Consider the following 16,254-nt stretch of genomic DNA (forward strand, 5'->3'; position numbering starts at 1 on the left):
TTAATAGAAAAAACAATTAGTAGTCTTAGAAAAGCATTGATACTTGCCGCTAAATTAAGTGATAATAAAGTAAAGTGGCTTGTTTTAAAGTATTCAAGCCACACAGATTTACAATCTGCCCTCCAATCAACCGTTTCCCTGGAAACCTGTTTAAAATCTTTTTTTTTTTGTCTTCATTAATTGCAGCTTAATGGCTTTTAAAAAAAAAAATTTTAATTCTTATTTTTTGTTCCAAGACGAGGACAGTTTTATTCTTCAATAGAAGATGATATATAACTCTCAGTACCTGCAGGGTTTTTCATTTTTTAAGTGAAGTCGGTTTTAGAAATGTAGTTCAAGGGGAAACCGTTTTGATTTAAAGGGATTAAAGACATTTCTTATGAAAAAAGTATTTGCTTTTGATGTAAAATTGAATGTGTACTGCTATTATCCATATTGCCAATCGTTCTGAGAAGGAAAAACTCCTTTTTCATTTCCACAGTAAGTCCAGATCCTGTGACGAGTCACAAGTGGATGTCTCTTCATTTCTAAGTAGTCACAAGCTTACATGGTTGAGGGAGCCTGCACAGAAATACATTATGCTACACTCAAGTATGTAAGCGCTCAGCTTTGTTTGAAAGCATTCAATCAAAATTAAATCATCTGGAGAGGATTTGGATTTACTTGTTGTAAAAATGCGTGGATTATCAAGAATTAGCCTTTAATGATCGCAATCCTGTATCGGGCCGAATCCTACAGAAAACCCAGCTTGTCTTAAAAATGGAAACAGACACATGCGAACACATAAAGCTCAGAAAAGTAAGACTGTTTTAATACTTAGTAAAAACTCAAGCTGTATGAACTCCAAATCTCCCTAAGACTTTAAGCCCAAATCTCGGCATTGAATCAGTTTGGAAGAAAAGAAAACAACCCCACCATGCAGTCAATACATTTACGTATGTCTTTATTTCAGTGAATAAAATATTTCTCTACACAAAACAATGTACAATATAACAATAATATAATCACATAGTATATACATAATGAAAAATAAACATATATGTGACCTTAATATTTTAATATATATATATATAAGTTATTACAAGACAATAATCAGTTTGACTTTACAAACACATCTGAGGTAAAGAAATTGCATTAAGGTTTGAGGACAGCTGCCTTGGTCCACCATTCAAATTTATACATAACAACTGGTATTATGGTCATTCATTAACAGTCATAAGTAATAGTTTTTTAAATAAGTTTGAGGTATTCATGGCATGATTACATGTATAATAATTTCTGTGTTTGTTTTTTTTTCTATTTACAGAGCAGCAATACTAGGAGTCACTGGATCGTCAGCGCCATGGCAACAGAAGTATCATCTTTCTGTCACTAGAAGAAGAAGTGAATATGGATCCTGAGAGAGGAGGGAAAGAAGAAATAGTTCATTAGTGTGAATGCATTGTATTGAACATGTAATGTCTAATTTAACTACATTTTCCAAGAAAAAAAGATACTTAAATGCATTATTAACCTTTTTTTTTTACTAGCGATATCGAAATTAACACACAACTATGATGATTTGATGTAGCAAAGGATCATGGGAGCTGTGTCTAATGGTAAACCACCATTAAAAATCTTCAATGGTTCTGAGGATGGCCTTCTAATTGATATGTTAAAAATAGGTTTTTAATTTAGAAATGTTTTCAGTGTAAAAATAACAATATGGGTTTAAATGGGACGCTGATGCAGCTGAATTTCTCTTTTGTTGGTTACTACAGAAACAATTAACAAACAAGACATTTCTATATTTAAGCTAGGCTAACCTGCTAGCCGTAGCTTCATCCGTAACTAACACATGAGAAGTGAAATAGTATTTTAATCGTACTCTTAGCAAGACATCGAATATTTCCATAGATTTCAAGCTTTTGTTTTAAAAAAGTGAAAATGGAAATGCCAGATCTCTTCTCACCTCATCTCTTGATGAAGGCAACAGGCAGCTCTCTGTTGGGAACCAAAAGTCCTGAATGGATCACGTCGAGGGGCTCATTATCTGTCGCCACAATCTCATAGTCTCTGACCAACTGTAGGAGAGCAGAGCAGGATTATCATTCACTTAAGACTTTAAGACAACGAAAATGAGTGATGGCAGTGATAACAAAATCCATGGTTTACCTACTCTCACATATACAGCTTTAAATTGACCGATCATCCTACAGAATTCAACTATAAACTGAACTGTTCTGTGTCTGATCTTACCCAGCACATGGCCAACTGCAGCTGCAGCTCCGCCAGCCGCCGGCCGATGCACATCCTCTTTCCGATGCCGAAGGGAACGTGGGCAAAGGGGTTGATGGTGAAGTTCTCCCGCAGCCAACGCTCAGGTTTGAACTGCTTTCCTTCATCAAAGTACTCCTCGTTAGAGCCCAGTGCATGGCTGTTTATCATCAGAACTGTCTGTAAAAGGAGAACAAATAGTTTAAATAACAGGCTTTCAGTTTTATATAAATATAAGTCTTTACTGTCCTTTTCAAAAGGTATTGGTTCCCATAGGATGCACTAAGCTTCAAATAAATACAAGTAAATTATACATCAAATTATTCCTAGCATAGGTTCAGATGCATCCATATAAGCAAACTGATACTAATACGCTTAGTACATGAACAAAAAAGTCAAAAATATCTGAATTCACAGAAATTAATTCAATAATATGTTCGATTTCTTGAGAGTCCAGTTAGGACTCTGTGTTGTTGGCAGAATTGCACATGCTATTAACAGTTGCTCCATTTAGACTTTGTACAGTATGTGAGCTGGTTTTTGTAACACACTTATTTCAGACATAAGTCAAATGTAAATTAATACAGGAATGCAATCGGCTCATGTCAGGTGTATGGCAACTAGAAATAAGCCACTTACTCCTTTGGGAATGGCATAATCTCCCAACACAGTGTCTTTGTCCAGGGTCCTGCTGGTGAATGGGACTGATGGTGATAACCTGTAAGAGATTGAAAAGAGCAAAGTATGGGAATATGCTCTCAGTGAAGCTATAGTGTAGCATGACACACATGTTTAAGCTCTTTAACTGTTTTTCCCAGTCTAAGATGAGGCAGATATAATCTCCCATCAGAGGCCATTTACATTCCCTGCGTGATGTGGTTATTGCACATGCCTTAAATAACATGACAACTTGTGACTGCATGAGTGGATGTGGGAAAGTGGACCATATAAGGTTAAGGAAGTGAGCCGAACGTGACCAGACGTCACATTTTAAGCTGGGACCACTGGTTGTTATTGGTTATTCCCCTTTATCTCATGAAGCTTGTTTTAAATCAAGTCATGTGTGCGGCTGGGTGAAATCATCATGCAGTTGAAACTATGGATGGATTAGAAAAATCTTCTTTGTGGGTAAATGTTTGATGTATTAATTCATTTAAAGCTGCAAACACTTTTTTTTACTAAGATGCATAAAGTCACTGCAGTCCAGGTTGAAACCTTCATGGCTCAAAAAAAATAAGCCACTACAAAACTGAAGTTCCTTAAATAACCACTTGAGGCTTGCTCCAGAAGTGACACTATTGTCAAAATGCCTTACTTTACAGTTAAAAAATGAACATGTTTGGTGTCTGGTACCAAAGCAGTTTTCGTCTGTAACGCTCATTTCTCAATTACTGCAACTGTGCCAGGTTGAAAATGTTAACGACCCGCCTTTATCAAGGCTTTAGCACAATTAGCCATGTAGCACAGCCGTGTTGTGCTGCTAGCTGTCTGCTATCATTCATCTTTCAGCTACGTTCACCGAGGTGTAAGTCTCTTTTCTAGATTTTTTAAAAATGTAAATATTTTTGCATTGTATGGTTAATTGTGACAACAGACTGTTGAAAACGTTGTGCAAGTTTTTTGTTCAGTGAATAAATTCTAGTATTAATATGTGACTCGCAGGTTGCTGCTCACTGTATCTGGCTCCTTAGCTCTTTCAGGTTCTCTGTAATGTGGAACTTAAGGCGTTAAGGCTTCAGTCTATTCTGCAGTCTTGGTATTTCCCACTTATTATATCATATGATGTAAGAGTAGTAGCAGCCTCTCTGTAGCTGTTTTATATTCCATGACCTTGTTGTACTTTACCTCATAGACTCCTTGAGGCAGGCTTTGAGGTAGGGCATGCTCTTGATGTGCTCCCCACATGGGTCCTGGTCTTGAGGGACCACCTCTCTAATCTCCTCCAGCAACTTCCTCTGGGCGCCGGGGTTACGTGACAGGTTGAAAATAGCCCACAGCATACTGTTGGCAGTCTGAGAAACATAAACACAGCCAGGGAGAGGGAGAGAGAAAGGGAGAGAAAAGAGGAAAGGAGTCAGAGAGGGGATGTCACTTAGTGAGGCAGCTACTCTAAGTGCATTCCTCATTGGGGTCCTGAAAGGAGCTGAGGAATGTTTGGGGTTCCTCAAAGGCTCCTCAGTTACATCCACACCACATTCATTTTTCTGCTTTGAAGCACTGTAACTGCAGCACCTGTTTGTACAGGAGGCCAAACTGTTTTTTCTTTCTTTCCCTTCTTCGAGGAAAATAGGTGAAAGCTTAAACATTAAAAACATTTACTGTTTATGGCCACGTGTTGGCGCTCTGCAGCTATGTGATAATAGAACAAAATTATAAAGCGTGATTCATCAGTAATAGCTTGACATATCGGTTCTACTAAGAGCTTTCTTAGAAACACTTAGATAACAATATTGATGCTACTCTTACACAGTATCAGTCTGTCAAATTTTAGGCTACAACTAGCAGCCAGTTAGCCTAGCTCAGCATAAACTCTGGAGGTAACAATTAGCCTGGTTCCTTCAGAGCGTGATCCTAGTTTATTAAAATTATGTATTTCATTGAAAAGAATGATGTTGTGTCTTCACTGAGAGATTTCTTAACAAGTAGCTGAAACAGATGAAAACAGCTGCTTCCGGTCAAGAAATAGTCCCAACACAACCATAAACCCTTCAACCTGAAGTCTTTACCTGTTTGTTATTTTTGCTGATTAAAATGGTTATAATATAATTAAAGTGTGAGCTAAAGAGGAACTGGTAGGTTGTGCTACAAAGCCAGGCTAGCTTAATCCCCAATTCCAGGTTTCATTGCTAATCTATGCTAACCGACTGCTGACCCAAGCAACCTTTTTGAATGGACTTCCATCAGGCCTGTATTGATCTTTTGGCTCTTGGCAAGAAAGCTATTCAGCAGGTTTCTTAAAACGTCAAACTTGTAATGCGAGGACAAAATGTAGGTTTGTAGTGCAACATACCGTCTCAACTCCTCCGATCTGTAGCTCTGTGATGGCTGCATACAGCTCCTTCTTCGAGAGGCAGCTGTTGTGTAAGATGTCACCGATTAAGTCATCAGGAGCTCTGATGGCATTTCTCTTCATCTTCTTGTCAATGTAGACTTTGGCTGAGTAAACAAGAAGCAGAAGATATGTAAACATGCAAACAGAATAAGATCTATGTCACTTAAAAGTGTCATTTAACTCTCTATATGATGTATTCAGAGTTTTCCACCTTCTGGGGTTAATTCTTTGGTCCATGCCCTGTAGGATTTATGCATTTGATCGTATTGCGTACTAGTTACATAATATGTTAAAGTAAGTGTCTATTTATAAATCTGTAGGTCTGATGTCTTATGTCCTTACATGACATCCATATGATATAGATGGTGTGAGACTATTTCTGTACGGCTGCTCCAGATACACTCGTTTGATCTCCAAGGGCTGAGCATCGTGTCAATCACAAGACACCAAAACAAACTACACAAACTTTATCAAACTGGCAAAAGCACTAAATATGTCTTAAAGCTATCTCACATCGCCTACAAGTACTTATTTATTTCTCTTGCAGTTAGCTCCAAAATCTTGTGACAATGCGTGTCTGAGAGTGTTTTTGACTAAGAAGTCGTAACTTTCAAATAAACAGTTCAACCAGATCATCTTCTCCCTCCCTCCAACCTCCAACCCACTTCAAATATTTGGCAGAGTTCTCCCTCTTAGGTCATGCGGTTTACTATGACTCTTCTCGCTGTTTACCCCGAGTGCCAAGTACACACACACACACACACACACACACACACACACACACACACACACACACACACACACAAAACCCCAGTGAGGCACCCGGTTCAAACCCACCCTCTCTCTTATCATCTCTTTCTACCTTCTGACGGGAACCGTTTTGTACATCATGTAGCGGTGGAGACACACTGAACCAGAACTTTGGGAACTGGGAGTGATTTTTGGTGTAATCATGAGGTGAAGAGGAGAATAATGTGTGTGTGTGTTTGTACCTGTGCTGAAAATGCGGTCCCAGGCTTCGGTGTGGTCCTGCCACGTTTTGGTTTTGAGGCTCTTGTGTAGCTCTACCGGTGTGACCATCATCATGCCGAAGGTGCTCATCATCTGCAGAAGACAACAAAGAGACAAAAAAATCTTATCGTCAGCATCTCTCTTTTAAAATCTTTGATGCAAGCCTTCTCAAGGTTTTTGTTCTTGCACCCTCTGCCCTGTGAGACCTTTGAGATCGCTCACTTATCTTGTCCTGAGTGTGTGTGTGTGTGTGTGTGTGTGTGTGTGTGTGTGATACTGGTTTGGCCCAGTAAATCCCAGTAAATACAATGAGAGCGTCAGTGTGACACTGATGAACCTGATGAACTACGTCCACTTTCTGCAGTTTCAGTCAGTCTTAAAGAATGTCCTCTCCAACAGTTAACACACAGACGAGGCTGATATGAGCAGAACAACAGCGGGTACTCACTGTTTTCACGGCTGTGATGAAGTTCATGGCTTCCTCGTTGACTTTCTCCTGCAGCAGACCGAATCTTTTGTCGTAGAGGACAAGGCAAATAGCTGGACGACAAAGAAAGGCAAAGAAATTAGATTCTGAGTTTGATACTTACAGGTTCAGAAAGACTGACGTATTTTTTTTATCTGTTAAGCCATATCATAAAACTGGCACATTTTTAAAATTGGATGTCACTTGAAAACATGGCATTTGCATAAAAACTGTGATATTTGTATGTTTAAGATACACTTTATTGATTTTGACAAAAACACAAAAATAGAGCTGAAATGATTGGTCCTCTATTAATGATTTAATCAGCATGAAATTATTTTACAATTTTCCCCACATGTTTAAACAAAGATGCCAAACATTACCATTTATTTCGAAACTGTACATTTGTAAAACAACCTTCAGATTGAGACATTACTCGGCAGTAAGATAATCATGAGAGCAATCTTAACTCGCAGTTTTTAAAGGATTAAAAGCACAAAACGTCTGAACTTACTCTCAAACGACCATTTATTCAGTTCGAAGTACAGGTCGTCAATCTTTCCATCCACGTTCGTTTGTCCAATTCTGCCAACGAAGTCTAGCAACACCTGCATTTACAGACAAACGCCATCAGTCACCAATAACCCAAAATAAAAGGTCTGAAATCTCAAGAATCTCTACCATACCTGATTTATCTTGCGATCGAGCTTCACGACCTCTGTGGGCTTCATGAGCTTCTGCTGAAAAGCGCTCCTCACTCTCTGCCAGTCTTCCCCCTCCCTGCAAAGCAACAGTGTGGATTCAGAGCGCGTTCACAGAAAACCATTGTGCCTCTCTTTTAGCTGCGTCCAGCTGAGCTATGGACATTTGCCATAAGGATGAAGGAAAACGTGAAAAGTGCGCTTACAGAATGAGGAGTCCGTACGCCTCGTCTCTCATGTCTCTGTATGCTGTCCAGGGTTTGATCTCCAGCCTCTGAGGGTAGTTCCCCTCCTTCCTGTAGAGCGCCTCCAGCAAGCAAGGTGCGCCAATGTGCACCGACTCAAAGGAGCCCAGCTTCAAACGGAAAATCTTACCGAATTTCTTATGATAATCAACCTAGAACAATAAATAAAATACGAATTAATATCGATAAGAAATCTAAGATGAAACACATTTAAACCATTTTGTAAGTTTGGCTGCTAAATTGATTGATAAAAAAAATCTGTCTGTATGCAGGGGGGAAAAAAACAGGCAACTAAAGAAAATGTTGGTTATGTTACTGTACCAGAGCCTCGTGTTGTCTCGTCAGACCTCCTTTCCTCAGAAGTTCAACCAGACTGCCCACCAGGGGCCAGTTAGTGGGTCCTGGGATCGCGTCCAGGCTGTGCGCTCTGGAGGCAGCGTGCGGGCAGCGCGCAGCTTCCACAGCATCCTTCTCCTCCAGGACGCACACTGAGGATGTGGGTTTGAAGTGCTGCAGCCCCACGGACTTCTTTTTCAGCAGCTCAACGATCTGAGGAACCTTTTGGATCTGCGCCCTCATCCTCAAATATGTAGAGCTGTTTTGAAAATAATGCGGAGTAATCTAGTGTTTCACGGCAGCTCTTTCTTATTATCTTGGGAGTTTCTCGTTTCTTAGAAGTGTCACACCTTCACGCCAATATATATACCCCGCGAGTGTTTATTCCTGCCTTCACCGAACCAATCAGGGGCTGGGCCTGCATGGTGTGGCCGTCGAGCCTACTATTCATTTATGGATCCACGTTGGGAGGATCGTATGACCCCAGAAAGACCGAGGAAGTGCCCTCGCCCCCCCTCCGCTTTATAAATAAACACGCAGGCCACATTGGAGGTGACGCGGTTCGCTTGAACTGTGTTTCAGAACGACCCGCGAAGGGAAGAACCGAAACTTTGGCAGAGCAAATACTACTGCCACACTTCTGCACCGTGGGCAAATATTTGACCGATTGCAGGTTGTGTGTTTGCTTTGATTGTGTTTTGGAGTGTGTGTTCTTTGTAGAGGGGTGAAGGGGGGTAATCAGTGCAATTCTCTCTTCTGTCGATATTTGTTACAATTGAGCACAATTTCAGTCCAAGAAAAAACTTAAAAATGAGTTTGGCAGATTGCTTTTAGGAAGTATGAAATGTCCACCTAAACATGGTTATCCTCGGAATAATGAAATTCAATTCCAGATCTTTCCATGTGGTCTCTAATGACCCTAATGTCCAAATCTACTTCGGTTTTTACCAGTTTTTATTATTTGCATGAAACAAAAGCTGACAGGTAATGACTATCCGACAATTTAATAATCGGATATTGTCTTTAAATGGGTTGGTGGGTTTACCTGTGATTTAGCTCTCTCCCTGCACGTTTGCACATATATACACTCACACACACATACACATACAGACATACCCCCCCCCCCCCCCCCCCCAGCTGTCATGATTTAAATACATTTGCCATCAGATTGGTCCCCTTGTTGTTACATTCTAAAAATATTTTAATTCACAGACAATTTATGATGCTTTCTGCATATTGAAGACTGAGCAAAAGCCCCCCCCCCCCCCAACACACACACACACACACACACACACACACTCAAAAGAAAGAATGTGAAAAAAAACCCACCATGCTTCATCATATATGGATTCATTTGCTCTCTCTCTATCTCACATTCAAAACCTGCTGCTTGACATTTGGCATCACAATGTATCAGACAACTTTGGCAATTTGTACATTTTGTCTATTTATTCTTTATTTTATAAACCATCTTGCATATCTCACTTTTTAGGATTTGTGGAAATGAACACCTCTCTCGTAAAGTCTGATACAGGTGCAAGCAAAATCTCTGGCTAAGTCTAAACCTGTCAATATCCAAATAATTAGTAAACATCTCTTTTATATATGCTAAATTTTACAGAAGCAAAAAAAGAAAGTTGCAGTTTGAAGCTGTCGATTTCTGGTCCAGGCACCGTGACTTCCTCCATCAGTTTTTGTACAGATTAAACAAACAAGATTTAAAGTATCTATTTATTTTCTTCGTGTACAGGGATGACCAATCTGACCTGATCTGCTGCTCCTGACAGGTTGGATGATATTTTGGCCGTACCGCTGCATACACTCGCACAGTGAGAGCAGAGCCACATGCTGTTTCCCCGACTTCAGGGCTTTTTTTTTCTGGATTGCAAATAACTGACAGCATTTAATAGCACCAAGGCAACAGCAGGAGGGTCTGTTTGATGTGTATTCCCCCTCCTATCACAAAAGATATGAACAGAGAAATGTTGTATAATACTGAGTAAGATCTTTTGCTTCCTTTTTGTGAAGTGTCTCGAGATAACATTTGTTTTGAATTGCTGCTATACAAAGAAAGATTGATTGAGCTTGATAGCTAGCATGTGTTTGTTGGTGATGCAGAGTGTTTCAGCGTGTCTGAGAGCGTTATTGACTTTTGTATTTGAGCCGTGCATGTAAGACAGCGTAAATACACGGAGGTCTGACAAAAAATAATATTCTTGTTTTTGTCTATTAATTTACTGAAATTAAAAGTATTACTTAGGCATTTATAAGGAGCCGATCACAGTGTAATACCTCTTTAAAAGTACTTTATTGATAATCAAGGAAGGTTATGATGTAGAGAGAGAAGCTTGATTCAGTGTAAACAGCTAAAGGTTAGAGGTTCAGGTTGTTGAGCAAGTCTTTACCTGAGGACTTCAACCCCTTGGTGTCCTGCTGCGTGCTGCCATATTGAACACGAGTTAACACTGGCAGTGTCACTGACAGCTGGCACTACGCACAGTGCAAGTCATAGAGAAAACATGTTTTCTTGTGATGTTCTCTGTGGGCAAATAGTGCCACGCAACCTCTTCTCCTGACCTCGTGTCGAATATGTGACTGCAGAGTTGTGTACCGTAATAACTGTGTTACGGAGTATGATTGTGCTTCACTCACTATTGCTGCAGTTTGATATGAAATGACACATAAAAGAGATTCAAATTAATACTGACTGTTGTATGTATGTATGTGTAATGTATGACTAATACATTTAAATTAAGTGTTAAAGGCAGCTCATAAAAAAAACATTTTGGAAATTTGAAGAGACTTACATTTATCATACCAGAACTTTTATAACAGTGTTTTTTTTCTTTCTTTTTTTCATTTGGGGAGTTTATTAAAAAATTTCAACAACAAATGAAGTCATTAAGGGAACAACAGAACATAGTCACCCTCATAAAATACATGAATAGTCTCATCTACACTGCAGACATGATGTGTCACCATAACTCCAAAAAAACTGTAGTAAATAAATAATAACTTAGTTTACAAAATAAGTGAGATTATCAGGTTTTTATTGTGCTATTCAAACATTAAAAGACAGAAAGCACAATAAAAAACATTTAAATGTAGATATTGAGTGCTAAAACTAATATATGAAGAGATTTAATCAAAGCATCCTGAATTGTCTGAACTTCATTTTTTAACCACTGCACCCTCAGCTCTTGTCTCCTCACCTCCTCTTTAAGATATCTCTTTGATCACACATGCTACTCATTTCTTGTGTCTTACACTTAAGTCAGTGGGGGCTCTGTATTTGGGACAGCAGCAGGCAGATTGATAAGTGATGAACAGAGATAGTGGGGGGGGGGGGGGGGGGGGGTAGTGGAGTCATCAGCAAACAGGGCAGGCAAACCCGATGACTCAAACTCCTGTCCAAATTGACTGACAGGTCAGTGAGTTCGGTGATTGGGTTTGGAGCCGGGGTTATTCTTTTCTGTGAGCGGGGCTGCAGGCACAAAGATGCACATTCATACATGAAAGCGAGCACTGAGTGAGACCACCGTGCTTACCCTGGAAAAATAATGCAGAGGCCACGTAGGAGGAGATTAGTCTGGGTCCATACATAGAAGAGATGGAAATGCTTCGTACAGTCACAGCAGCCAGAGCACTCATGTAACATCTCTGACCTAGAATGTGAGGTGCCCCCATCCTCAAAGCCCACCCTTACACTAAGAATGAAAATATTTACAACAGAAAGGGGTGAGGTAATAAAGGGAGCACCCCCACTTCCACCACCTTCTGGCAGTGTGTTTTTGGCCCTACACCACAGCATCTCTCTGTGAAGGAGCGAGGCTCTCACTGAGTTGACGGAGACGTTCCTAAACAGTCTTGACAGTGAAAGCAAAAGAAATAAGGTCTCGCCATTTAACAACTTTTTTTTTGTCATTCATGGTCCTTCCCGATTCGTTGCACATGTTTCTTTGTGGCCTTGATTAAAATTCTTGACACAGGGCCAATGTTGATATCATGAAACATGAAGATATGTGACGCCAAACAAACACAAGGGTTTTATTTTTTGAATGGCTCTCACAATAGTCTATACATTATTGACTGAGGCCAGAAAGTAGGTCACTCCTAGTGATAGATATGATGGGGAAGGGCTGGAGCTGCAGCGCGTAAGGAAGGAGATCTCCGTGAACTTGCTGACCTCCTCACACACACTGAGGCTGCTGTTGCCTCCTGGCCGTGGCTCAGTATCTGGGTCAGGATTCCCTGGATGGTAAAGGGCCCACCTCCCTCCTCTTTGACAGCAACAGGCTGAATAAATGGAAAGCTTATGATCAAAGGGGGGCCATATGATTGTTACTTGGAAAGAAGTAAGCCAGCAAATCATAATTGTATTTAGAGTCAAAAATGCATCATGATAAAATGTTTCATCACAGTAACTGCAGCATTTGCAGACGGATCCCCCCTAAAGTTAAGAATCAGTGATTTATATTTGAATGGGATTAGTGAAAAGAGGCAGGGTGACTGAGGTGAAGTGTTGTAAGTTGAGCACAGATCCTGATGCAGAGTTCAATGAGAGTGTACAGTTAACAAAGCTCTGTGAACTAAGTGAACTTCTTGTCCTGGTAAACTCATAGTTGCACACCAGAGTTAACAAAAGGCCCTTAAAGAGTGAAAACTGCCTGTCCAACCAAAGTGTATAGCTTTCACTTAACTTTGTATTTTTTCCAAGTTGATGACGACCACAGCACCGACAGTCATTCATCAGCTCTTTAAAAAGAAATCCCAATATTAGTGGTTTTGTCATTACAGTTGTGTTGATGGATATTAAACCAATATCAGACCACAGGAAGGGCTGTTGTACTAAATATGAGTAGCTATGATTTGTTCATAGTCACAAGGTCATAGGCTGGGTACCAAAGATAGTCCTTTTAGTGTGATATTGCTATTATTCAATATCTACATGAAGTAGAAGTAGTAAAGAGTAAAACGCTACAACAGAATTGTAATTTTGTTAGTTAAATATGATCTCTGTTCTACTAAAAAAAATACGTAGTTCCATAACTTGAAGGAGGTGAACTGTTGCAAACTACCAAAAAAGTCGAGGTTCTGTTTTACTGTATACCAGCACACACTGAATTCATTTTTGTCCAATCCGATCACTTGGTTCAACTACTGTTGTCTATTAATAGAATATTCATATATATATATATATATATATATGTGGTATGATCAGTCATTTTGTGTTTTTTGAAGATAGCTGAAACATGTTGTATATGTCACTCTTCTCTTTAGCTTCAGTATAAAGAATTTGGCCATTTGTGAAAGAATCCTCCTACCACAATGTATTAAGAATGAAATGGAATGTATTATAAAATAGAATCAAATGAAAAAAAAAGTAGTTTTTATATATTTATATATTTTGAAATTAAAATCAAAATGGCGGACGTCCTGTTTGGTTTTGGCTATGGGTACAAAAGGATTTTTTTAGGTCTTGACATGGTTGATATGCTTATTAGATTTCATACATGTACTTAAAGAGGTCATAATATGCCCTTTTTGGGGTTCACATATTTAATCTAATCTTTAAGGCTCTGAAGTGCCCATGTTCAGAGTCCCCACGCGTGCCAAGTCTGATCTGATTGGTCGGTCTGTCGGCTCTGCCGTAATTGGTCAGTCGCTCAGCACGGTTCTCGGAAATGTCACGCCCCTTTTACCATATTGGGAATGCAGCCACTTTGGCTCAGAGGGGAGCAAAAACATTAGCACCTTAGCACTACTGTGCTACCGCAGGCTACGTCATATCGTGGGCGTGCTACAGAAGTTAACGGGCGTGCAACATGAGCTGCTGGGCTTGCCAAAACGAGCCAATGGGCTTAGATCAGTAATCTCACACTGACAAGACATCACACCAGCAATTTTTTTTCGAGGGGGGCTAGAACCGAGTGTTACATGCAGCTAATGCTACAGCTAACAGGAGGACGTAGGAGAAGCCGTGTTTCCGCGGACATTGAATTTTTGCACATAGATGTGCCTAAACATGCACAGGACACTTGGAAAACACACTAAAGAGCATATAAAACCAGAAAAAGCATAATATGACCCCTTTAAAGTAACCTCTATGGGGAGGTCTTTTTGAAGATTTCAAGGGGGAGCTATTGAGCCTTTCTTAAAAATAATCTGCCGAATCTGCGAAACCACCAAAATATAAAATTTTTACGCCAGACCTGATGGGCATACCAAATGAGGTGGGTTTTCAAGCTTGTTCAGGCCCCCAAAAATGCGATCATTTAGGCGAAAAGAAAGAAAAGAATAATAATTTAATAATTAAAATAATAAGGAGGGTCCTCGCTCCGAGGTCGGTGCTCAGGTCCTGATTAGGTCATGCACACTCTGTAAGGCGCTGTAACCATTATCGGCTGATTGTTGTCATGTATTTACTCTGCTAGTTGGATTGCAGAAGCACCGTATAAGAAGAAAGAATATGTGATCAAAGATAGCGAGTAATCTTACCTGAAGATACCGACTTACTGTATGGTGTTGCCCTGCTTCTTACTTAGATGAAGCCAATAAGTTAACAGGTATGTTAGTCTGTAGAATTCTGTAGAATTTCAAGAACAGCTAGTGAAAGAGTGCGTGAAGTGCAGTTGTATTTGATTAGGTCAATGGGTGCAATGAAGCTCTTTAGTGTGATGTTTATTTGTTTGTTTGTTCTGTAAACAATTTAAGCCAAGTCCCACACTGAGGCTATGAGAATGTTGTAATGTCATCCTAATCTAAGTTCATTTATGGTTATTCAAAAGTTTTAAAACAAGCAACTAGTGATTAAAAATAAATATTACACCATTAGATTACAATATAAGATTACACTACAAAAGTTATGTCACCATGGTTGCAATGGCCCCAAATCAACTCGTTGATTACAGCATTGGCCCACTCGGGTACACTTTGACCTCTCCACTGACCTGAGCCTCAAAGGTAAATTTGTCAAAGTTTTGACCCCCAGATACAGTATACCCCCACGGCTCCACAAACTCATCGCCCTGCCTCTGTTATCTTATCATTATAAACATAAGCTCGGGGTGGATGTCATCATGCACCAGTGTCCTGTCAGCCTGCCTGCTGATGGGCATTCAAAAGAGGCAGAACAGGGCAGTACACAGACAGGTTTGCAAAACAAAATTCACATCAAGTTTTAGCTTCAAAGAAAACATCTTTCAGCTAACCTTCATTGCAACTGAGCAAAGCAATGAAGCTTAAAGAGCTCAACAAGCTATTTGTTCTGTATCTGAGTCTGAGTCTCAGAATTCTGTCGGACTACAATGATAATACTCCAAGCCATCACAGAGTCTTAATTCTCAAACTTCATATAATAATAGGTTTTTAAGTGAAAGTATGTCCAGTAATTATCAGGTCAAGCTTATTTAAAACATGCACCCACTAATCATTTGGGTTAGGGTCTCCCAACTGCTGATCCTACCAATTGGAGCCGCTAGCTGACGGTTCAGAGTGCTCTCTTTCTCCCCCTCTAAGTCAGCTACTAACGTGACTCGATCTAGGATAAACAGCCTCAGCATGTCAGGCCATCTACACTGCATATAGCTGGAATTTGAAATTACAGGTTGCATTTTATTGCAGTTCGTCATTTGAGTTTTCATAACCAGTTCTCTTTCCAGGTTGATTTAGATTTTAATGTTGCCTTGCTAGCAAACAATTAAGCTTACTTGAGGCAGCTTGACCAGAGGGCCCCGTCTTCAAGTGTGTATTAAAAGTGCTCAAGCCTTGTTTCAATGTCTAATCCAGTGGTTGGGCCCGAACATACCACTGCACCCACTGTTCACTGCTCGTGAAACTTAAGGAGCCAACCGGTCAGATTCAAACCCAGGCTGCCTGATTGAAGAACTATAGCCTCTGTTCATGGGGTGTTTGCCCCAACCACCAAGTCAGCTGAAGCATCTATGCAACTATTGGACAAACTACTTTTTATGAGGGACTTTATAATGTGGCTCCAGAAATTTGTCAAGAAACTGAAAGTGATTTTCTTTTCTTATATTTTCGATGTCACCTTTCCCCTTCTCTCTATGTTTTATTTTAGTTTTTTTTTTGCACAGATGGGGTTAAGGTTTGGGAAAACACAAGTAGAAACTGAGTTCAACACAACCAGCTCTGCAACGAATGTGGGTTTGGTTTACAGAAATGTAA

At 39.9% G+C, this 16,254-nt stretch overlaps 1 protein-coding gene across 1 annotated transcript; it reads right to left on the reverse strand.

Moving 5' to 3' along the window:
- Positions 1-926: 926 nt before the first annotated feature.
- On the reverse strand, positions 927-8,498 carry LOC132978228 (1,25-dihydroxyvitamin D(3) 24-hydroxylase, mitochondrial). Its single transcript, XM_061043360.1, has 12 exons — positions 8,053-8,498; positions 7,693-7,883; positions 7,472-7,565; positions 7,300-7,393; positions 6,768-6,859; positions 6,301-6,412; positions 5,267-5,412; positions 4,102-4,268; positions 2,896-2,974; positions 2,239-2,436; positions 1,952-2,063; positions 927-1,396 (listed from the first exon to the last, which is right to left on the reverse strand). Exons 1-11 carry the CDS (start codon positions 8,308-8,310, stop codon positions 1,953-1,955), a joined length of 1,542 nt encoding a protein of 513 aa, XP_060899343.1. The 5' UTR covers positions 8,311-8,498; the 3' UTR covers positions 927-1,396; position 1,952.
- Positions 8,499-16,254: the final 7,756 nt, after the last annotated feature.

Source organism: Labrus mixtus, chromosome 7 (genome assembly GCF_963584025.1).
Source record: "Labrus mixtus chromosome 7, fLabMix1.1, whole genome shotgun sequence".
In the NCBI taxonomy this organism is placed as follows: Eukaryota; Metazoa; Chordata; class Actinopteri; order Labriformes; family Labridae; genus Labrus; species Labrus mixtus.

Excerpts from the sequence above, each read along its gene's own strand:
- LOC132978228 (XM_061043360.1), bottom strand. The coding sequence starts at position 8,310 with ATGAGGGCGCAGATCCAAAAGGTTCCTCAGATCGTTGAGCTGCTGAAA. Across the intron at positions 7,884-8,052 it reads CGAGACAACACGAGGCTCTG|GTTGATTATCATAAGAAATT; the intron begins GTACAGTAACAT and ends TTATTGTTCTAG. Across the intron at positions 2,975-4,101 it reads TGCCTCAAGGAGTCTATGAG|GTTATCACCATCAGTCCCAT; the intron begins GTAAAGTACAAC and ends AATCTCTTACAG.